This window comes from Cyprinus carpio, chromosome A19 (assembly GCF_018340385.1).
Source record: "Cyprinus carpio isolate SPL01 chromosome A19, ASM1834038v1, whole genome shotgun sequence".
In the NCBI taxonomy this organism is placed as follows: Eukaryota; Metazoa; Chordata; class Actinopteri; order Cypriniformes; family Cyprinidae; genus Cyprinus; species Cyprinus carpio.
In genome coordinates this window covers 9,805,724-9,828,387 of record NC_056590.1, presented here as the reverse complement: position 1 = coordinate 9,828,387, position 22,664 = coordinate 9,805,724, and the positions used below count along the sequence as shown (strand labels likewise).

The 22,664-nt window shown below is 39.5% G+C and overlaps 2 protein-coding genes across 5 annotated transcripts in view; both read right to left on the bottom strand.

The window, feature by feature from the left end:
* Nucleotides 1–6,068: 6,068 nt before the first annotated feature.
* On the bottom strand, nt 6,069–9,450 carry LOC109111994 (endothelin-1-like). The gene is made up of 5 exons (XM_042776295.1): nt 8,951–9,450; nt 8,405–8,552; nt 8,142–8,285; nt 7,737–7,841; nt 6,069–7,193 (listed from the first exon to the last, which is right to left on the bottom strand). Exons 1-5 carry the CDS (start codon nt 9,009–9,011, stop codon nt 7,055–7,057), a joined length of 597 nt encoding a protein of 198 aa, XP_042632229.1. The 5' UTR covers nt 9,012–9,450; the 3' UTR covers nt 6,069–7,054.
* A 1,578-nt stretch (nt 9,451–11,028) lies between these two features.
* LOC109112409 (zinc finger protein 40-like) overlaps nt 11,029–22,664 on the bottom strand; it is a 55,666-nt gene continuing 44,030 nt past the window's right edge. For 3 of the 4 annotated variants that reach the window (XM_042776291.1, XM_042776292.1, XM_042776293.1), the window contains exons 4-9: nt 15,718–21,419; nt 15,446–15,582; nt 15,180–15,355; nt 14,414–14,515; nt 13,080–13,624; nt 11,029–12,827 (exon numbers count right to left, since the gene is read on the bottom strand). In XM_042776291.1, the coding sequence (XP_042632225.1) occupies nt 11,682–12,827; nt 13,080–13,624; nt 14,414–14,515; nt 15,180–15,355; nt 15,446–15,582; nt 15,718–21,419 (7,808 nt within the window). In that variant the 3' untranslated portion in view covers nt 11,029–11,681. Of the gene's footprint in view, nt 12,828–12,917; nt 13,625–14,413; nt 14,516–15,179; nt 15,356–15,445; nt 15,583–15,717; nt 21,420–22,664 lie in introns of all 4 variants that reach the window. The other variant, XM_042776294.1, reaches the window with a different exon arrangement.

Sequence of the window (22,664 nt, the reverse complement as noted above, 5' to 3'; positions counted from 1 at the left end):
TTTTATTTTCACAAGGGTGCTCAGAATAGCTTGAAAACCCTCTAAATTGCCCCAATAAAAGCTGGTGTTTAGTGTTTTGACAAAAATCAGGTTGAGTGCATGAGAAGCCGAATGGGAAGAGGTTAAGTCATTAGGCCTTAATGTCACAAAAAGAGCAGGTGGCTTTCCCAGTGAACCTCTTCTAAAATACTGTGGAGAGATGAAATGATTGATGACCAGTACATTTCTGACTAAATCATTTCTGGTAACAGTGTGCATTTATTTGTGTTTTTATTCTGTCATTTCTGCCAGAACATTCTGTGGTGTGATGCTGATGTTTTGGTGTCATAAGATAATAGTGGTAAGATAATAGCTCTGTTCTTTCTGTCTGTCCTCTTATGTAGGATAGTTGAGCGCAACGGAAGTGAAGCCAGAGCAGCAGCTGCCTATATTGTGTCTGAAATGACATGTTTATGGGTTATGCTGACACTGAAACCCCATTCACAAAAACTGGCACCTCAGGATCTGAGATTGGCTCAGTGGTATGAATTTAAACCCACAGGCTCAAAAGTTTGGGGTCATGTTTTTTAAAGTCTGATATGCTCACCAAGGCCTCATTTTTAAACTATAAATACAGTAAAAACAGTAATATTGTATCTGCAAATATTAGTGCAGTTCAAAATAACTGTTTTATAATTTAATATATTTATATTTAAATATATATACATATTTTTTTTTTTTTTTTGTGGAAAAAGGTGACTTTTTTAGGATTCTTTGATGAATAGAAAGTTTAAAAGAACAGCATTTATTTAAAACAAAAATACAGCTTGACACTTCTCTCCGAAAACAGCCGAGCTCCTGGAGGCGTGCCGTGGGCGTGCCGTGGGCGGAGCTGAAGAGTCATGAGTATGCAAAGCTTTTGCAAGCTGTGACATTGATATACATAAACTTTGACTTTTGACTTTTTTTTTTTTTTTTAATAAAATATATTTCATATTACAGCAGATTTGAACTCAATAGCACAGCTCTTGCATTTTGGTTGGCATAAAATTACTTTTCCTGTCTACATTTCAACAGGAATTCACCAGAACAGTATCCTTCTAATGGAAGATAAGGTTTGGTGTAGGCATTACTTTTCATGACCAGACATTAACTACAGTACCTAAACAGAGATGGTTCAGCCAAAGGAGACATGTCCACTCACCTGGAAAAAAGGTAAAAGGTGTTGTCTGGCATGTGGCAGCAGGGGACCCTAGAGTACCCAGAGGCCTTTGTGTTACATGCCAGGATGCTTTGATGATACTTTGATGATGCAGCATGCTGGAATGCACTCGGAGCACTTTTCTATTTTCAGTATGTAGTTAACATGTGGGTTTTGCCTTCAGCTCCTATATATGGTTTTTTATCTTTTGGGTGGTTAAATGTCAAGTGCAAGGGAATACAGTATTGTCTAAAAGACTAGATGAGTTCATGACCGCAGTCCATTCGCACGCACCCGTTTTTTTGTATTGCAGAATATTACTCAAAACACTTGTGTGATGAATTCTGTTACAAGATGTTTTTAGTAATGAACTTGAGATACTTTTGTGAAATAAAGTCTTCAGGTTTATGCCAGTTTTTGTGAATTGAAAGGTATAGGTTTGTACCGGTTTTTCTTCAGAAATAATTTTGATATGATGATTTGGTGCTAAAGAAATGTGGTTTCACTTTATTTTACAATATGTGTAATCACCGTGTACTTACCTAGAAAAGTATGGGTAGTGTAAGGTAACTACATGGGTTAAGGCTAGTTTTAGGGGGAAGGTTCAGGGTTAGTACCTAGTCATTACCTAGTTATTGTAATTGCTATAATCAGTACATGGTACGTTTACGTGGAACATGACTGTAAAATAAAGTGAAACATTTATGAATGCTGAAAACAGTTCATATTTTAGTGGAAACTGCTTTTTCATGATTCTTCAATGAATAGTTAAAAAAGAGCAGCATATAGGCTTTGTGTGTGTGTGTGTATATATATATATATATATATATATATATATATATATATATATATATATATACACACACATGTCTTTACTGTCTTTACTCATCAGTTGTATGCCAGTTTTTGTCAACTGAAAGTTGTAGGTTTATGCTTGTTTTTCACGATATGCAAGTGAAATATGAAATGTTTTTTTCTGGTAAACTAGGCAGTGTAACTTTCATTTTCTGCTTTTGGGTAAAATTGCATGATGTTCTCATTATCTGGCACTGTCAACAGGCTCTGTAAGATGGGATCTGATCTGAAAATCAGTGCTGTTATGCATGTTATATCAAGTCTCCTTTGCACTATATGATTTTTATTTCTGTTCGGGATATAATGCTACTTACTAGTTAAGTGAATTAGTCATGTTGAATTATGCAAGAAGCTTGTAATGGAAATATGTAAGTCAAAATGACAACTTTACTATTTAGTTATTTGCTTAAAACACCCAATTTGTTCAATATCATGATTATTCCTTGATATGTATGATGTGATATTGTGTGGAAAGAGCCAGTCTCTTCATCTCTCAGTATCTTTTAGAGTTTTGCGAGAACCGCACATAGACAGTATTGTGTCAAAGTCTGCAAACTGCTCAGGCAAAAATGTTGTCAGTGCTTTTCTAAAATCTCGATAGAGAAAAATACATTATGTACTGTAAATAGTCAAAAGTCTAGCTTCTGAGACTACATCTAATTTATAGAAGCCCTCATGGCTTGAAATGTTCAAAACGTCTATTGTGCTAAATGTTGATATTAGAGAAGCATGGTAAGCAAAGTGCATATATCAGAGCTCATTAGACATTTGCAAATTGCGGTCTGTCAAAAAATAATTCTGAGTATGTTTTTGGGATCTTCCGTAATAGTTTCAGATGTTGTTTTGTTGCTGAAGGAGATGACCGGAGGCATAGAGGGTGTGTGTGTGTGTGTGTGTGTGTCTGAGTTGTGTTAACACAGAGAAAGTTGGATTAGTGTGAAACGACAGTGCACTGAACGAATCCTGGGGTGATTCTTGTAAATGGCCCTGTGAAATAAAAGCCCCGTTTCAAAATCTAAAGGCCAAAATAAATAAATATTAATACTGTTAAAAATGAATGCTGTTATTTTGAACTTTGTATTTATGGATGAATCCTAAAACAAAATTTTAAATATTTGTTTTCAACATTGATAAAAAAAAAAAAAAAAAAAGCAAATCAGCATATTATAATCATTACTGAAGGATCATGTGACACTAAAGACATGAGTAATTATGCTGAAAATTCAGCTTTGCATCGAAGAAATAAATTACATTTTTAAATATATTCAAATAGAAAACAATTATTTTAAATTGTAATGTTTCACAATATCACTGTTCTGATCAAACAAATGCAGCCTTGGTGAGCATAAAAACAGTTTTTATAATATCGGCTTGCAATAGTTTGACGTTAACATAGTTAAGCTAATGATGTGGCTTCTAATAGCTTAAAAGTACATATCAAATATAAATAAAATAATTATATTTTAATTATATATTTATTACTTTTCACTGCTGAATGAAGCTGTCATTTCTCTCACCTTCTCTGCCATCTCAAAATTATTTGCTCACTGAGTTTGTTTGCACTGCATTCTGGAAATGTCAAATTCATGAAGAATACATGGAGAGCTGCTTTAACATTTGACCCAAGCAGTGCATCAAGGCACAGTTTTCTTTTATTCCAAGTTAGCGTGCATATGCTGCATACAAAGGTTTTGCAACAGAGCCAATGTGTCATCACTCTCCACCAGGTGGATGGTCGACCGCAGATATATTAGTGAGACAACTCACCTGAATAAGTGGAATTCTGTAACTCATTTATTTATCAGGGAGGATCTCTGGCCCATCTAAAGAATAATTCAAATTTTTATGAGTGTAAAAGATAGCCTAAATCATTAAAAACACTGATCAGCACCCATTCAACAAGCCCTGATCCCATCAGTCAACTCTCATAACGAGCGCCTCATTTGCAGATGATGAGTGAAGGGTTTAAGCTGCATCAGCCTGCACTGTCTAACTCAAAATCACAGTCCCGGGATGCCCTTGGAATTAAGTCTGCATTTGCGTCAATGTTTTGTGTTATTATATGGCATAGTGTATGTGTATAAGGTGAATGCATTGTTTGCATCTGTGTGAAGGTAACTGAGGGCGGTGACCCTGGCAGCACGCAGAGACGTCAGAAGCCCGAGGCGTGTCCGCCCCTCCCTGAGTATCTTCCATTGTTTGCTCAATGCCTGTCAGTTCAAGGAGATTCCTTGTGCCATATTGGGCTATTATTTGTGCTCAAGCTCTATTCAAGCCCTAATGACTTAGGCCAGTCTTCCCGGCCCCTGGAGACCCGCATGCAAAAAGTGCACAGCTCAGGAGGACTTTTACAGGCAGATCCAAGAAAAGTGAAAAAAGTGAAAGTGACGTGACATTCAGCCAAGTATGGTGACCCATACTCAGAATTCGTGCTCTGCATTTAACCCATCCGAAGTGCACACACACAGAGCAGTGAACACACACACACACTGTGAACACACACCCGGAGCAGTGGGCAGCCATTTTATGCTGCGGCGCCCGGGGAGCAGTTGGGGGTTCGATGCCTTGCTCAAGGGCACCTAAGTCATGGTATTGAAGGTGGAGAGAGAACTGTACATGCACTCCCCCCACCCACAATTCCTGCCGGCCCGAGACTCGAACTCACAACCCTTCGATTGGGAGTCCGACTCTCTAACCATTAGGCCACGACTAATGGTATGTCTTTCTCTCACTTTCTTCCCTCATGTACACATATGGACAAAGACAGGCTAAAATTCACCAATCAAAAGGATCTATCAGAAATTCCCTGCCGGGTGTATTTTCTTAAGTGTCTTTTCTAAAGCTCCTGAAATACAAGAATGCAGTGTGAGTGGAGTCTTATCAATTCTTTAATAAAAAGTAAGGGATCTAATAAATGAATGGGTTTGTAAGTGTAATTTAAAAAGTTTAATTAATTGCATATTAGTGCATTTAACACTCCATAGAGGTTGTATATTATTTATATATACATTTTATAATACATTTTTAAATTATATACTAGTTTTTAATATAAGTATATAATAAATTATTTTTCGTTTTTTATTTATTAAATTTTTTTTTTTTTATTGAATTTTATGCATTTATTTGACAGGCTAGTAGTCAGAGCTGGAGTTCAGACCAAAACATCCAAGACGCAAATCTGCCAAGACCTCACAGCTAGATCCAGACAAAGACCTTTTGGTCCAAGGATGAAGTCAATGTCAATTATGTTTCACCTTATTTTTAATGCTTCCAGTTTTCCAGACATTTTTTTTTTTTTTCAAAGTTTGAAGAATTTAAAAAAGGCCAAATATTACAAAAACCATCATCTGCAGACTAAATAAATAAATAAATTCTAAGCAATATATATTATATATATAAAATTTTGCAAATTTTACAAACTATTTCAGCTTGTCTGTTTAATTGAAATTGAAAATTATTTCAAAGTAAATTAAAATTTGAATAGTTTAGGTCTAATCTTTTGCTTTACATACTTAGGGGTCATTTTCTGTTTTGGAGTTTAAGCATGGTTTACTGTCCCCTTAATATTACACTCACTGGTTTGGTTCATAACTGTCTACTGGATGAAGACTAGTTTGCCATATCCAGTTTGCGTCACCTTTCATCTCTCGTGCCCATTTCAGCACACACATAAACCATCTGATCTGTGTTCATTGAACACTTGCTTTCTGCACCTGGTTAAACTCTATTGTTGTTTGTAAGGCTTTCAGTGGAGTACATCTTTCCAGGTCTTTAAGTCCACATTTAAACTAATGCGCACATTTTTTCAGCTGTCTGATCCCTGTAATGTCTCTGAATGTTACCTGTTTTATTTGTTCCGCTCATGCATGATTGTTTATGTGTTTGAAAATGCTTGATTATGCTTTGTGAAGCATCCTTGGGCCCTTCAAAAAAAAAAAAAAAAAAAAAAAAAATATATATATATATATATATATATATATATATATATATATATATATATATATTAATAAAATGAAAAAAAAAACTACTGTTATTGAAAGTGTTTACTGTGTGTCTTTTATCACATTTACATCATTTTAAAATCAGCACAGAGACTGCTTACAAAAATATGGTGACATGGTTTGACCATGGTACTTTTATAGTATAAGTATCTCTCTCTCTCTCTATATATATATATATCTATATACACATTGCAGTTGGGGCACATGATTCTGTTCTATGAAATGTTAATATTGTTAGAGCAAACAAAATTATGCATTTCAGTGGGACATAAAATAAGCAGAAAAATTCACAAGCAACTGAAGTTGTTTAAATAATGCAAAATATTTATTATTACCTAACAAAGTTTACCACATTAATGGCAATAAAATGCTATCATTTCATAGAAATAACATTGAGAAAAATCTTATTAGCCAATATGGCTAAAGATAAATATTTAACATAAATGTGAAAAACAGCAATTCCATTGAAGCATTGACGCAGCTGCAGAGCTTCATTGTTTTACACTGAATAAAGTTAATGAGTCCAGTAAAAAGATCCAAGAAAGAGTCTTTGGCTTGTAGTGGCTTGATGTTCAGTGTCCTCTGATGAGCGACACATCTCTTTGGGTTTCTGGAGTCCATGATTCCACAGTTTCATTTAGTTACAGCAAATTCCGCATGTGCAACAAATATCTTCAATGCTAGTCTTTATTTGCAATCAGTTTAATTTAAACATCCCAATTGGCTTCTCCATCTAGTTATCCCATGCACCAAAAGGTCTAGATCAGAAACATTTAGTGTTGGTAGAGGTTAGTCTTTATAATTTGAGGTTTGGTTTGTTTCAGTCAACATCTTCCTTGGTTTTTCATCCCGTTGAGCTCCACAATGGCACACTGATACTGACTCACCTCTAAGGTGGAGCCCACATGACAAACAGCACAATCCAAGACGCTTGCATCTGTAGGTATTCCAACACACCTGATGACACCCCATAGCATGAAAACACAAGACGTGTGCGATAAATGAGCAGAGAGGAGCTCTAAGAGGCAGCGTTTTCAGACGTCCACGCTCTTGCCCTGTGGTGCTGCCTCACTCGCCATTTCTCCAGGAGAAGATGGATCCTCTTGATGGCCCTCACCTTGGAGAGGATGTCACCAATCTGTTTTGTGTTTTTCATCCTTTAGAAAAACAAAGCAATGAGGTCAATATCACAGCAAACACGGTAGAAACCTTGACCAAAATTACCTGACAAGTACTAGTTGTACAACTTAAATCAGATTCTCAGAGATATTGAGAATTAAGAGTTCAATATAGATGCAACAGCCAGAAATGTAAGATTTTATGGTACATCTTTAGTGGAGATTATTTATATGTTTATATGAATAAATATATATCTTGTGTATTTTTTGCATTCATGGTTTTAAAAACATTAAAAAAGTGCCCCCAAATTTGAGTTTAAGACTGATTTTCATTGTATCCATAAGCTGAACATTGAAAGTAAAACCCACTTTATACTCCAGTCTTCAAAAAACTGTTTTCTTTCAAAGTTAATGTACTTACAGTATATCTGTCATGAACATTAATGGCAGGTTTTTTCACAGCCACAAGAGATATCAATCTTACAGAGGCTTGTAATTAAAGCACCCAATTATTTCTTAAATGCATGTGAGAATGCGAATGTGCTGCTTTATTTTTTTAATCTATGTGGTTACACATCTTACCGTCTAATCTTTGTCTGTTTGTCTGCCAGCTTGTTTTTGCATTGCTTCTTGGCACAATCTTGGCCCTGGGCGGCATGGATTGCCTTGTCTGATGCTGCTTTATGCCTAAAAAAGAAAGTTCACATGAGACATGAGGAGTCAATTCCTGAACAAGTTTGATAAAAGTCCACAAATAGAACTGAAACCTGTTTCTGCAAGTTCATCAAGTCATGCAGTGACAGCAATTATGCCTGTGAATTATTACTGAGGTTCCCACACACAGCTAGTGCTCAGGAAACAAGTGTGTCCCAAATATTTCTTTTTTAACCAGTAAGTCCTGTGACCTTGAAATTGGTTTTAAGATTAAAACTATCTGGGTTTGAACTATGACGTTGTTCACATTATTAGCATTCAGTGTGTACTTACTGTAAGGAATTGTCCAGCTGACAAAATGAAGAGCATGTTTTGTCTTGACTATCTGCACATTTGCAGCGTGACTTGGACACAACAGGTTCTGTTACTGAGCGCTTCTTACGTGGAGCGTTTCCAAGTCCATATGACACTGTTCGCCTGGGGGGAAGAAAAAATAATTAGAAAACAATGTTAGTCATTCCATTATTTAATAATGATTTATATATATATATAGTGTACATATAAAGTCATTAAATATAATGTTTGTTATTACTTACTCTGGTGTGTTGACCCATATTATGTCCAGGTGGCAAAAATAGACACACTCTTTATCCATAAAACTTGCGCAGGAACATCTCTTAGTCCTGGTGTCGCACGAGATTGATGTGTCTTGTGCTGTGTCATGACCCAAAGATGCTGGAGCAACTAAAATCATAAAATTATGTTGAATTCATAAGGTTTTGCTACATAAAGAATTCTACCTACAAACACGCACTGTGATTTTTACACTCTTAAGTTGCAAAACTGTGTTTGATGGACTGGAAAAACTGGAATTTGTCACACTCAATTAAAAATGACAGTGATGCTCATCTTATAGATAAAAGAATATTAAAACTATATCTTGCATGTTTTTATAGGATCAGCAACTTTATAAAGCATTACACCTGCACTTTTAAGTTTGTATTTTGAAACGTTGTAGATTGTTTAATACTTATGTAAACTTTAAAAACTTTTAACAGTAATTTAGGAAACTAATTAAAAGGCACTGAAATAATCTTTAATACATTATATTGGATATAAATATACTTAAAATATGTACATACCCAAATCAAAAATTCCAGATGACAGCATGGACAACAATGGAAAAATAATCCTCAAATCCATTTTATTTAATCTTATGCAAGTCCTTGATGTGGCACAAATGGTGATAATCCAATAAACTCGCAAACAGCTAAAAGGGTTGAGTGTTGCACTATAAAGCTGCAGTCTTAATGCACTTGTGCATCTTTCTGTATTCTCGAGCACACCCCTGTACAGAAGCGCTTATATACGCGCGCTCTCCGCCTCCCGCGCGCTCGCTCACGCAAACACAATGCTCTTTGACAATAGTCACCGACAAGCAACGTGTGGAGCGAGATAAGAACTTTGTATTCCTGAGATTCCAACGGGATGAAGAAGCCGGGCGGCCGTTTGGTGCCAAGTTTTTTTTTTTTTTTTTTTTTTAAGGTGTCTTAAATGAAGACAGTATTCATACAGGGCAGTAGAGGGAGCGCGAGTACAGACCGCGCAGACTTGAAACTCCAAACGAGAATATTCCACAATTTCTGTCTATTATATGTTTATATAGTGTAGACCGGAGATAGTTATGTTTAACAGTCTTAGGCAAATAGAAAAGTTTTTTTTATATATATATATATATATATATATATATATATATATATATATATATATATATATATATATATAGAAGCGAAGAACTTTAAAGTTTTGTACGAAAAAACTATTTAACATATTCGTCCATATTGCCCAGAAAAGCTAATTGAAACAAAATCCTGCAACTGGAGCACTCAATGTGGGGTAAGTTGTCACAGATGAACCTGCTATTAAACAGAATAGGGTTTTCAGCACAGTTTAATGAAACAATTAATGAAACAGCACTTAAATTAAGAATAATTAATGAAACAGCACAGTTACACACACACACACACACACACACACACACACACACACACACACACAGTTTGTAATTGTAATTGTAATTGAAACTTATATCTTAACAGCTTCAGAGTTACAAGAGTAGCGTTAATTTAGAATCTCTGTGGTGTCTGTGAATTGCATACTGAAGTATATTGAGTGAAACTAACAGCAGTTTTGAAACTTTAGCCTTTCGCTCTTTCCCTAATGAATGGAAAATCCTGTTAATGGAAACTTGGGCCAGTTGACGCTCACAATTGGTTACCCTCCACCCGCTCCGAAAATGTATTAAATATTACAGTGCATAGATTCCGTACATAGGCCTACAACCTGTTCTTGCTTGTTCATTCTAGAGAATTAGGACAACAATAAACGCAATCTATTAAGATCAGGTGAATATGGATGCTGCATTAAGGACAATTATGGAAATATGCAGTTCTGTTCAGGCAAGGATGGTATGACTGCAGTAATATTTTTCAAATATTCTGACATCGCACTCATAAACAAGGCTAAGTCTCGCCTGTATATACAGGTCCTAACGAGACCTGAAAAGGGATTTATTTAGAATGAGGTGGAAAGTTTGAAAGTCATACACATCTACATTATGGACAAATCTAGGAATGTCGTTTCCATCGGATGCAGAATAGTTTCGTGTTCACTAATGATATTTAAGGTTCTCTCACTTTGATTAAATTCACCAGGTTTGGATGGACGGAATGTTCGGAGCTGTTTCCAGAGAGTCTCAACCACTCTCATGCTCTTCTGTGGGCTGGGTAACTAAGCAACATCCTCCCCCACCCCACCTTCTTACACGATGTGCCCTGTACTCCTCCACTCTGCGTGCAATAACACGGCCCGTCCAGTAGGTAGCGTTATTGAGTCATAGTCTTGGTGGACTGCAGAGGCAGGCAGCAAATACTCTCAATTGAATGAGTCATTCTGGAGATGTAATGAGAGCTTTTGCACCAAGCCTGTTGAGACAAGGACAGTGTAGCAGTCAATAAAACCTCTAAAGGAGCTGACTGGTGACGTCATTTGCTGGCCTCTCCAGGCTCCTCATTAGTGATTTGAACTGCTGAATAATTCTGGTGTCTTGGAGCGCCCTGGGAATAACCCTTTCTACAGGGTTGATTAAAGGAGAAAAAAAAAGAAGAAAAATCCCATAGCTAATTATACCACTTAAAAAAGGAGACTTCAGAGGCATTTCTGCACTTGTAAACAAGGTTTTACTGATACTGTTGATAGTATAGATACAGCAAACGTAAAGCCACCATTTTACTCATACCTATGGTCTTATGGAGTTCAAAATGGGCACCAGGTGGAATATAATAAATACTTGACCACAACATCTGTGCACAAGAACACTGCCCCCCAAAAGCCATAGAAATGTTTATATATCAGAACAACATTAATTTCCTCATCAATTTACGATAGACATAAAACTTTTCAAAAAGAAAATATTTAAAAATAAAACAAATTTCCTCCATTCTTCTTTTACTTCCATATGAACTTAACTTCCAAACAGGTGACTACTAGATTTATAAGATATTATATACAGGTTTCTAAACGAGAAACTCCAAAAGGCACAATTGTCTATACAACATGTACAAAAAGAAAAGAAAAACTGTCCGGTGCTGACAAAAAAAAAGTATAAAATAAAATAATTGGTCATCATTTATGATTGCACATACAATATGACTGTCAGAAAATGTGCTTTTAGAGAAGGCTTGCAGAGCTGCAAACCTCCTGAAGTGTTTTAGTTTTACAAAGTGACAAAGTTTTACAAAAAAAGGAGGAGAAAGAGGTGGAAAGAGAAAGAGAAATTCATAGGCAGAAAAGACAGAGCTTTTATTGGGATTCTCAGGTAGCTATGATAAGTCTACCCTCATCATCACTGGAGGCTTCATTGTAGTCATCAGTCACTGGTTGTCTAGAGACAGGTTGCTTTTTCACTTCACTAGCCGCACCTGCGGTTGCCTTGTGTGCAACATCGCAGCCTCTCTCATTACAGGATGAGGGGGAGGAGGGCGAAGGAGGTTGTGGTGTTGTGTTTGGTTTGTCCACCATGGCTGTAGTCTTCTTTACACCTCCTGTGTCTGTAGATATAGTGCTAGGGCTGTTTTGAGAGACCTGCTTTGGCTCTGTGGATGGCTTTGCATCACCTGGATTGGCTGTTGGAGGACTGTCTGAAGAAATAGGTGCTGGTGGTGATTCTGCAACCTGTGCTGGTGGAGGTACAGATGCTACACCCTCAGGGCTACGTGACTTATCCTGGGCTGCAGGACGTGGGCTGAGAGCTGAGAGGGGGCTAAGGGATGGTATAAGGGCTGGGAGGGCAATATTGAGGATCTGCAGGCCAGAGATTTGTGCTGGTGAAGCAGTGCTGCACTGAGGGGCAGGGCTAGCTGCCAACACTTGTACGCCTAGGGTGGCATTTAATGGCAGGCTCTGTTGAGGCACCAGCTGGGTGGAGTTGGCTAAACCCACCATGCTCAAGGTCTCCAAACCCACAGGCTGCAGGGCAGGCTGGGGAGCACCAAGTGTCTGAAGCCCTGCCACTTGGCCCAGAGGGAAACAAGGCAGTACACTACTGATTGGTTCCTGAACTACCAGCGGCTGAGTTGGAGAACCCTCTGGCCGGGGCGGGGTTTTGGATGCTGGGAGGGGGCTTCCGGTCTGCCTGTGGATCACGCTGAGTGCTGGGATGGTTAGCTGGACTGGCCCGGCCTGAATGGGTACAAATGTGGAGTAAGCAGCCAAACCGGCAGGAACAAGCTGGATGCCACCCACAGGTACCATGCTGTAAGGGGAACGAGGGGGCTGTTGGGAGTGCAATGGCAGGTGGCTGAAGAGATGAGTAGTGGCTTCCACTCTGGGCTCATGGATCAGATCTGCATTTGGAAAGTGCAAAGGTCCCTGAAGAGGGTCGGAAGAGGTCTGAGTACCACGGTCGACGTTGGCATTGCACTCACTTGCAGGCTGGGATATGGTGCTTGACGCTCCTTCCTGTTAAAGAAAAATGTTATGAATACTTTTATCAACACTGCCAAACAACACAAAAATAGCAGTCATTGACAACATTAAAATTCTATTCACCTTTTCATGCATTCAAAGCAGTTTTGCTGATGTGCCAGGCATGCGAGACTCAAGACATTGGAATGCATATGGGGTCGGGTACTGGTATGGTGTGAGGTGTACATGTAGAGAGGGAGAGATGCATGACGGGAAAGACAATGACTGCGAGGACACGGGTCTCACCTGGCTAAGTTTGCCACCCTTGCCTGGCACTGGGGGACTAGGGGTAACATCAAAGTCGGGGTAGTCGATGGACATCAGCCTGCAAGGTGACACTGGGCTCATCATGTGTACCGAGTCAGTATCAGAGGTGTGGGATTCTGAGGCAGGGGCAGGGTAGGATGTGAAAGAGGTGGGACTAGGGCCAGGGCTTGGGCAGGATGCAGAAATTGACATCTGTCTGACCAACGAAACTGGACTTGTCATAGCCACAGGCTCTGTGTCTGAGGTCTGGGAGTCTGAAGCTTGAGGAGGCTGAGTTTGGGGAGCTGGGGTTTGATTCAGGCTGATGGACATCTTAGCCAGCAGAGAGCTAGGAGCCATGTCAGCCTGGTTAGCAGGAAGATGCTGTGGGCTTGCAGAAACAGATGGTGTTGCAGAGAGGCCAGACTCCGCCTGGCTGTCCTCCTCATCTTCCTCTTCTCCATCGTTATCTTCGTCATCTGGGCCATCAGAGTCATCACCATCTGAGTCCTGTCTGTCAGAACTTTCTGCTCTTCCGTGATCACCTGGGGGAAAAACAACTTAATGAACAAAAAGAGCAGGAAGAATCGTATATTATAGCATAGCTAATTGTAGCTACTTTGAAGATCTACAAAGTTCTACTATTAAAATTTTCCTAAGAACTTTTCACAAACCCAGTGTGACCTAAATAATGTAACCCAAAGATGACAGATTTAAATTGAATCTTTAAATAGTGTTTGGTTTTTCAACAGCTTACACTTTACTAAGCTATAGCTTTTACATCTACTGAAAAGCAAAAAATAGATGGTCTAGAAACACCCATCACATTATATAGGGAAGACATTAACACCTCAGACCACAAATGCAGCCTGTGCTTGACAGCTTGTGTGGAACTGTGTGAGAGGAAAACAAATATGCTCTCAGTAACTGAGACCAGAGAAAGCTCACAGCTTCTCTCTCTTTTCTGCTAAAATTAGATGCAGCAATTTCCTCACATTAAACACTTGTATGCCGCCCACATGCACCAAGAGTTAACAAGGAAAAAGACTGCATTTAGAATCTCTAATTAGACTATGGTATTGCCATTGATCACCACTGCAACAGAAATATCCAGGGACAATCCACATTCAACATATGGTGCTATTATTAGTAAGCCTATTAATTGCAAGGTTGATTCTGTTGTTAAAAAATTTAATATGTAATGGTGTAAACAAAACTATAGTTTTTATGCTTTCTGAATTTGGTTGGTTATGCATTGGTCCTCATCAAATAAACTCCCCTATCCAGTGTCTGGTTAAGGTTGATATTTCCGAAAACACCTAAGAGACTTCTACCTGAGTCTTCTGGGTCCTGGTCCTCAATAAAACCCACAGCAACTCCCATTTCCATGCACTTCTTGCTGTGGGCTTTGGACTTCATGTGCTTGGTTAGGTTCCCTGTGTGGATAAAGGGAACAAAGAGGTCACTCAGGTGGGAGGCGGATGCAGGGCATGGGAGTTTACATAAGCATGACATATTCCTAAGCATTAGCTCTATGTATGGGTGAGTAACTGATAAAGAAGTTCTTAAAGGAACGTGGGCTGGTCTGACACTGTGTGCTGTTCTGCAGTGCAGCGTGGGAAGTTCAACTGTGATGAATCATACAGGCTTTTTTAAGAGGACAGGCACAGTCTTCAAAAAAAGCAGGTAAGAAAAAAACACTTTGTACAGAAATAATTTCCAACCTTCCCTAAGAATTATCTAAATTACCTAACTGTTCTCAAATCCTGACACATTTCATTTAGAAAATGAAACTGCATTTCATTTAAAAAAATGAAACAAATTAACATGTTTAAATTTGTCCTTATGCAAGTGTATGAGTTAGCCATTTATGATGGAAGACAAAAACCAGAGGTGCTTTTTAGATTCTTTTTTTTTTCTGGATTAAAATGTAATTTTTTTACCATCTTTTTTCCTCCTGTTTAAAATTTGTAACAATTCGTATAAATTCTGCTCATTATTTGTAACAGTCAAAAATAACTTTTCAATAATTATCAATTGAGTAAGAACATTTTTTTTTAGCATCACAGCTTTCAAATCACTGTTTGGGACTGAACCCACCTTTGGTCTTGAAAGAGAAGTTGCAGTGTGTACAATGAAATGGACGGATGTCCGAATGAGTACGGATGTGTTTCCGCAGCATGCTAGGTTTCTTGCAGCGGATTCCACATTCCTCACAGATGTATTTCCCTCTTCCACGCCCCCTAACGTACACATACTCCTCATTTGACTTGTAACTGAAAATATACCACAAATAGCACATCAAAACAAAATTCCCTGTTAAATAATTGGGAAGTGGGATAAGATAAATGTTAAGATTTACAAACCCTCCATCAAAGATCTTCACTCGTTGGGGTTCAGATTTGGAAGAGTCTCTGTCTGACTCTGTTTGATTAATTGGTTGAGTCTCTGGTTTTGTTTTTCCACTATTCTCAGTTGGCACAGATCTTTGCTGAATCAAAACCTGAAACAATACAAAATACAAGAAGAATTTGTCAATCATGCATGTACAATAACAAATGCATTAAAATGTAAAATAGCAAACAGTATGTTCAAGCTAACTGTTAAAGCAGCATCAGTCAAGTGAAAATGCTCATACTTTTGGCAAGATGTCCTTCAGCTTCCCAGAGTAGGTCAAGATGTCAGATTTCAAAGTTGTTGTTTTTGCTTGGGTGTAGTGTATTTTCTTGGATGTCTGTTTGGAGTCAAACAAGGACATGACCACTTTTGTGGGAAGCCCCAATGGATTGGGATTGTTGGGGTTTACTACCCATGCAGAGTAGGCAGAGATCCTCTGGTCTGCCTGTTGAATGTGGAGGGGTTTCCTTTTCATGAGAAAACACCAGGTGAAGGTTGTAGCTGTTTTCAGACTAGGGAAAGACAGGCGATGACTGTCTCTGGTGTTGACAACAGACACAGAAGAAGCTAACTTCACTTGTCCCTGAAATGTTGGAGGCCTCAGAGGAAATTTGGATTGAGGCCAACGCTGCTCCTCAGGTTTCTCTTGTGGCTTCAGAGTGGAATTCTCTGGCATGGCATAGCTTTGAACTCTGGGTGAATAACATGTAGCAGGTGTTGTGGTAGGTTTTCTGCTCTCCATCTCGTGTTCACTGATCTCAGTTGTTGTCTGAGATACTGGTCTCTGGGTGTTCTTGTCAGCTTCTGCCATCTCTGGCAATTGTTCTGGGGCATCAGTCTCAATTGGGCTGTCCACTGGCTCTGTGGTACAAACCTGTCTAACCAGCATTAACTTCCTCTGCCTGGTCATTTCTGACATCTTGGAGTTCAGGTAGTTTAGTGATCTACCATCAGTGAGACATGCAGCTCCGTGTTCATCTTTAGCCCGTTTCTGTGTCTTTTCCATAGCAATGTCCAGGCTGTTGGCAGGAGAGAGCATACGCTTGCTTGACGCAGTAGACTCTTGGGGGCATAAATTTGCAGATGCAAGTTTTTGTGTACAATGCAATGAACCAAGAGACAGGATGCTTTGCTCAGTGGTTTGGTTTTGGTCAGTAGACTTCATGTTGGCTTTCATCGGTATAGTAACAGACCCAGGTTGCCTATGAGCTTGAATTTCTGGTCCGATCTTTGAATCACTGTTCACAACATGTACCGTAGGGAAGCTGACCTTGGAAACCACAGAAGCAGGTGCTAGGGTGTGCTCATGGGTGATTAGAATCTGTGGTACAGGTGTAGATACTGGTGTTATATGAGATGCTGTATCAACTTGCAAACCAGCAGGCAGTACAATTTGGGGCTTATTGATTGCAGCCTGATAACCTGATTGTGATACATAGATATTTTGCATTCCATCATTTGACTGAGAGACTTTAATTTCATTAGCAATTGGTATAGTTATCACTGGCAAAGTGATCTGTGTGCCTTGTACACCTGCTAAATATGTCTGGCCTGTTTTTAATAGAGGGTAATTCATTTGGTATTTAGGTATAAAGCTCTTCTTATTTTTTTCATCAGAGCTCTTCTGAACGTCTGTCTGACCAGCCACCATTTGAACCAGTGGTTGCACACGGCATCCTACAACCCTTGAGGTCTGATGCCATGGATGTGGAAGACCATGAACTTGGGGTTGTTGGGTTTGGCATCCAAGGTTGATGCTTTGAACCACTTGCTCATTTTTCGGTAGCGGGGCCTCTCCAGAATGTAGAACAAAAGACTGAACAAGAGTAGATGTGTTCAGATTTATTGATCTAGGTTGGGACCCAGAGCATTCGTTAGTGAAGGGGACCCTTTGGATGGGAGGAGTCTGTTTAACTTGCAAATGAGGGTCTGGTGCAATCTTCAAGGACATTTGACGTACCAGAGGCCCCCTTCTTCGTTCAATGAGAGGCACCTGGGTAGTTGAAGGACTTTGTGTAATTTTTGGCATGGCGGTCTGAATTGGTGACAAAGGCCTGCTGGGTGACATGATGCTGCAATCAAAGGATTTGCTACGGTAGTCACAAGAAATTTCCAATGATGACTGAGTGGAGCTGATTTGTTCTGAGGTAGCGCGTCTCATCATCCCTGGCACTCCAAGAGTGTTGTTTGCTACAGGGATCCCTTGAGCTTCTGGTGGCTTCCCAACACTGTCAGACTTTGATGGGCTGTCAGATCTTGGTGGATCATCTCTGTCAAAAGAGGCTGAAATACTAGAGCACCTTGACAAGCTACTATCTCTACTGAGGCTACGAGAGAGACTAGACTCAAAGCTGGATTCACCCGAAGAGTGTTCCATTTGAGCAAGTCTTATGCGCTTTTTCTTTGGGGGGAGTTTTTCTGTTGGCAGTTTAGACAGGCTCTCACTCCTCTGAGGCCAGTTGAATGTTTCTGTTGGTTTCTCTGTTGATTCTACAACTGGAGTTTCATGATCTCTGTCTGGTTCCTCTGTTACTAAGATTTCAGGAACTTGAATGTTGTTCTGCCGCACAAGCCGTGATTGCTGTACAGGTGTGCCATCACTAGCAATGGTAAAGATTTGCTTACCATGATGTTCCATTCCTTGGCTTGCACATTTAGGTGTAGACATTCTGTCATGGTAACTTTGTGAAGATAAACTCACTGCAGCCTCTGCATGACATTTTACTGTGCTCTTTACCTCCTTTTCAACTGGAGATGACCTGTCAATGGACTCAGGTGTTTCAAAAGAATTTGGACGGCTGAGGGAGTTGGTATGTCGAATGACTGAAGTTCCACTTCCTTGTCTCTGGAGGTCTCCTCTCTCTTTATTTGGTGTGCTGATCTGAGCCTCTCTTATTGGAGATAGCCTTGACTCCTGTGGTTCTGAAGCTCTGCCAATGATTTGTATTTGTCCTAAAATAGCAGTGTTACTTAAGGACTGGGTATGTTGAGAATAAGGTTGCCCTATCAAACCTGTAGAGGTTTGGCAGGAGTCAAAACTTCTTGAACATGGAGGAGTGGTCTCAGTTGGAGACTGGTCATCGTCATCTCCAACACTTTTTATTTTCCTTCTTTTTCTTACTGTGAGTGGTTGCTCTACAATGCCGGTAATTACTGCATTTCTGTTTAAAAGCGGGTGCTGAATTCCACGTCCAAAAATTTCTGTCTCAATCTCTCTGGCATGCATAGGCTTGTTTTTTGGACCATGCAGTTCAGAACAATAAAACTTCTTGTGATTTTCAAAATTTTCCAGTTTTCTGTAACGGTTGCGACAAGTCTCACATTCGTACATTGTCCCTTTGTTTTGCTGGGGTTTTCGGATTCTTTCTGTTGCATGCTCAAAAGACTTACTTCTTGGTTCATGTGTAATACTTGGTCCATGATGACTCTCATCCATGGAATGAACAGAGATGAGAACGTGACCATCATTTGTGGACAAATCCTCAACTGCTATCTGTCTCACTAGTGTACGAGGATGTACAGCAGGATTGGGAGTAGAGGGTGCTGAAGAGAACACATCATCATTTAGTGAACTAATCTTGTCATCAAATGAATGACAGATCCTAAGTGGGTGAGGCTGAGGTGTTACATTGGGGAAGAGAGCTGACTGACCAGCTGTTGTAGGCATCGAATTACTTCTTGTAATTGGCAAACAGTCGATAGCTGGATACTGAGGTGGTACAGAAAGAAGGAATACTGGCTTGGATTTGTCTGTCGGAGTGAATGGAGATTTCGGTATATCTGAGTTGGAACTAGATCTTCCTACTGGTGGTTTTAAATCAAATTGAAAAGAGTCTTTAAATATGTAGGATTTAGGGGAGTCAATGCTACCCCTTCTGGAAAGGGAAGTCCGTCTGGGTTTGACACTGTCTAGTTGTTTGTCATCCACAACAGCCTCATTGTCTGAGATCAGCTTTGAGATACGCTCCTCAAGAGATAGAGCTTTGGTTTCTAATGGAGGACGCATTTGTCCTGAAGAAACTCGAGGCCTTTCGACAGGTGCTACATGCATGACAGTTGCCACAACTGAGGAAGGGGGAACTTGTAGGGCCTTTGTAATGTCATTTTCTGCTGGTGGAGTTATCTTAACAAAAGGACTTGATGGACTCATTGCTTGATCTGCACTCTCAGAACGTGAAAAGTAGCCAGAGTCCGTGCTTCCAAGACTCCGAGGACTTAGCAGACACTTGCCTTGTGACTGTTGAGAGTAATCAGTTGCTTGTTGCCTTTGTAGCTGGGCATGGCTGCCTCCTAGTTGTGATTTAGAATGCTGATCTTCATCTTCACTAACTGAATCTTGTAGAGGACTTGTGCAATCCACTTCTTTCAATGAGGACAGAACCATTACATTGGACCGTATGTTAGCTGTCTGGAAATCCCGTTGCCTCTGGGCTGTGGCATGATCAGATGCCAAATCTGTAACTCTTGGGCTGTCTGCACGCAGAGGTGAAACATTTACAGGGTGAACAACCACTTTAGGGAGAGCAGCAGTGACCTTTGGCTCACAACCTCTCTGAGTTACCAGTGGTTTCAGAGTTTCAAACACCAGCAAATGCTCTGATTCTCCTTGGCTTCCTGGTACCATGCCTGCACTCAGATGACTGCTCTCAGACAATGCTGTTAGGCTGCTTTGTGAAGAATCCGGGTCTAAGTCAGCTGCACTACCTTCCTCATCACTGTCTCCGCTTTCCTCCAGATCAGAATGTGTGGCCAGGCCTTTGTCCGATTCTTGAGAGAGGGATCCACTTCTGGAGTCTTTTACCAAACCCAGTTTGATGGCATGTGCATGAGACTTCTTATGCTTGTATAAGTTGCTCTTTGTCTTAAATGAAAAACCACATGTTACACATGGGTAAGGTCTCTCTCCTGTGTGGGACCGTATGTGTTTTAGAAGCACACTTGGTTTAGCACAAGCCCTTTTACAGTATTCACAGACATACTTCCCTTGTTTTTTTGTTTTTTGATCTTTTGCAGAGATGTCAGATACCTGGCTTGCACTGAAGTTGACCACATTTGTCATCTGAACAGGGTTGAAACCTGGTGTGACAGGGACTTGAATTGAGTTGGGTACTGTGGCTGACAAAGACTGGCATGTTTGAACAACAGGGGGCTGGCTCTGAGGGAAGCCACCTGATCCAAATGGAACAGGTGCGTGTGACAATGTAAGTGAAGGACCCACACTATAGCTTTTCTGAAATCCTGGTTTGTCCTGCTGACGATTTCCTGACATTTTCACATACTGTTGTGTTGTGTGTTGCCCTGGAGATGCCACACTGCTGTAGAACTGTTTGGCTGCGTTGAATGGTGGCACAAATGAGGGTTGTGACTGGACATTGAAATTTACAGCAGGCATAGTAACGGCATAGTCTGAATAAGTGACAGGAATGGAAACTGATTTTCCAAGATGACCTATTGAACTGATGTTCTTTCTTTCTGTCAGTGTATTGAAATCTGGCTCCATAGCCTTGAGCAGTACCTCAAGGGGAGCACTTGTTTGAGAGGGAGATGCGTTTTTGTTGCTGCCGTTGCCACAGCAGCTTTCTGCCTGTACAGGCCCTGCAGCACAAAGTTCCTCTGCAGCACTTTTGTTACTGAGAGCCTGTGACTCTAAGGTTGATGACTCCTTGTGCTCCACTTTTACTGCTCTAGATGCAGATGCATCCTGTGGTGAATCTTCAGCATCTTGAGGTTCAGGCAATCCATGCAAAGGACTGCTTGAAAAAGAAGAGGAGGGTGTGGCTTCCTTGGATGAAGAAGAGATGTTTGGAGAAATGGATTTCTTGGTCTGTGATTGCTTTTTGACAGGAGATTTGGGTATTTTCTTTAGCTGGTTTTGAGCAACAACTTTTTTCCTCTTCAGTCCTTTGATGCTTTCAAAGTTTCTGCCAGTACTTTCATTTATGTCTGTAGGGGGGAAAAGAAAGAAAAATTGTAATGAATAATCCAAAAAACTTTCAACATTATGTCCAATACCTTTTGTGATTTTTTTTTTTCAGATCAATATCAATAAAGTATTACATAAAACTAATTAAATACAATCATTTTTATGACCAACCACAAGATTACTCAGAAAAAAAAAAATCCCTAGTGTTACACAATTGATCAAAAAGATTTTTAAAGATTAAATACAGATTTTTGAATAATGTTTAAACTGAATTAAATTACAGGCAGTTTTTGAATTTAAAAGACTTAGAATAAACCATGTCCTTGATTACATTATTCTTACCATTTTTATTATAACAAGACTTAACTGAAACAACTGACAACTGGCGTCTGAGCAATTAATTATTGACATTACAGTAATTACATGATGTTTCATTTTTGACAGTGCAATTCAGTGTGTAGTGCACAATAACACAGAATGTATATCTCAGACATAAAGCACAGAAAAAGCCTAAAAACCTAAAAATGAAACAAATCTCTATTAGTGTGCTCGACTACAGATTGTAGTCAATGTTTATGTAATCTTTCAACACAAATTGCCCATGCATTTCCCTAACAATCTTCAAAACAAACATGTCTGTTATTTTCTGCTTTCATTTCCTCCCCCTTTAGCAGAAAACCTTTCATCATGCAAAGTCCATAAGCAAAACAAAATCCAACCATAGATTGCACTTTCTACAACACCTAAACATCAAAATTAACAGCACAAATGACCCAAAATTCAGACAAAAAGATAATTCAGACAAGTCAACAACAGCAAAAATCTTGCTAATACCAGACAAACCAAAACATACCTAAGTAACGAGTTTTGATGAATTGTAGTGTGGACGAAGCACTTCAATTTACAATCAAAATAAAATAATCCTCTTCTTAGCAAACCCAGTTCACTATAAGCTGCACCAGTGCTTCTGACAGCAAGCACATAGACAAGACTGTTGGAATCTAGAAGATCTCCTGAGCTGCTACTGAGGCCCACGCATCATTATGTACAAAACCCACTCTCTGTTTCTCAACCCTCTGTCACCATCCCTCTCTCGCTCTCTCTCTCTCCAAACCCTCCCTAACTTGCTCTCCTACATCTCATTCAATACTGCAATTGTGTTAGTTAAGATGAGCCTTACCTTGTTCTATTCTTTTACAAGCTCTTAGTCAATTGGCAGAGAAAAACAATAAGAAATCATTTGCGTGTAGGTGTTTATGTGGATG

Coding starts and splice junctions, on each gene's coding strand:
- LOC109111994 (XM_042776295.1), bottom strand. CDS start 9,011: ATGGATTTGAGGATTATTTTTCCATTGTTGTCCATGCTGTCATCTGGA. Junction 8,286..8,404: donor ATATGGGTCAACACACCAGA/GTAAGTAATAAC, acceptor TCTTCCCCCCAG/GCGAACAGTGTCATATGGAC. Junction 7,194..7,736: donor AAACAGACAAAGATTAGACG/GTAAGATGTGTA, acceptor GTTTTTCTAAAG/GATGAAAAACACAAAACAGA.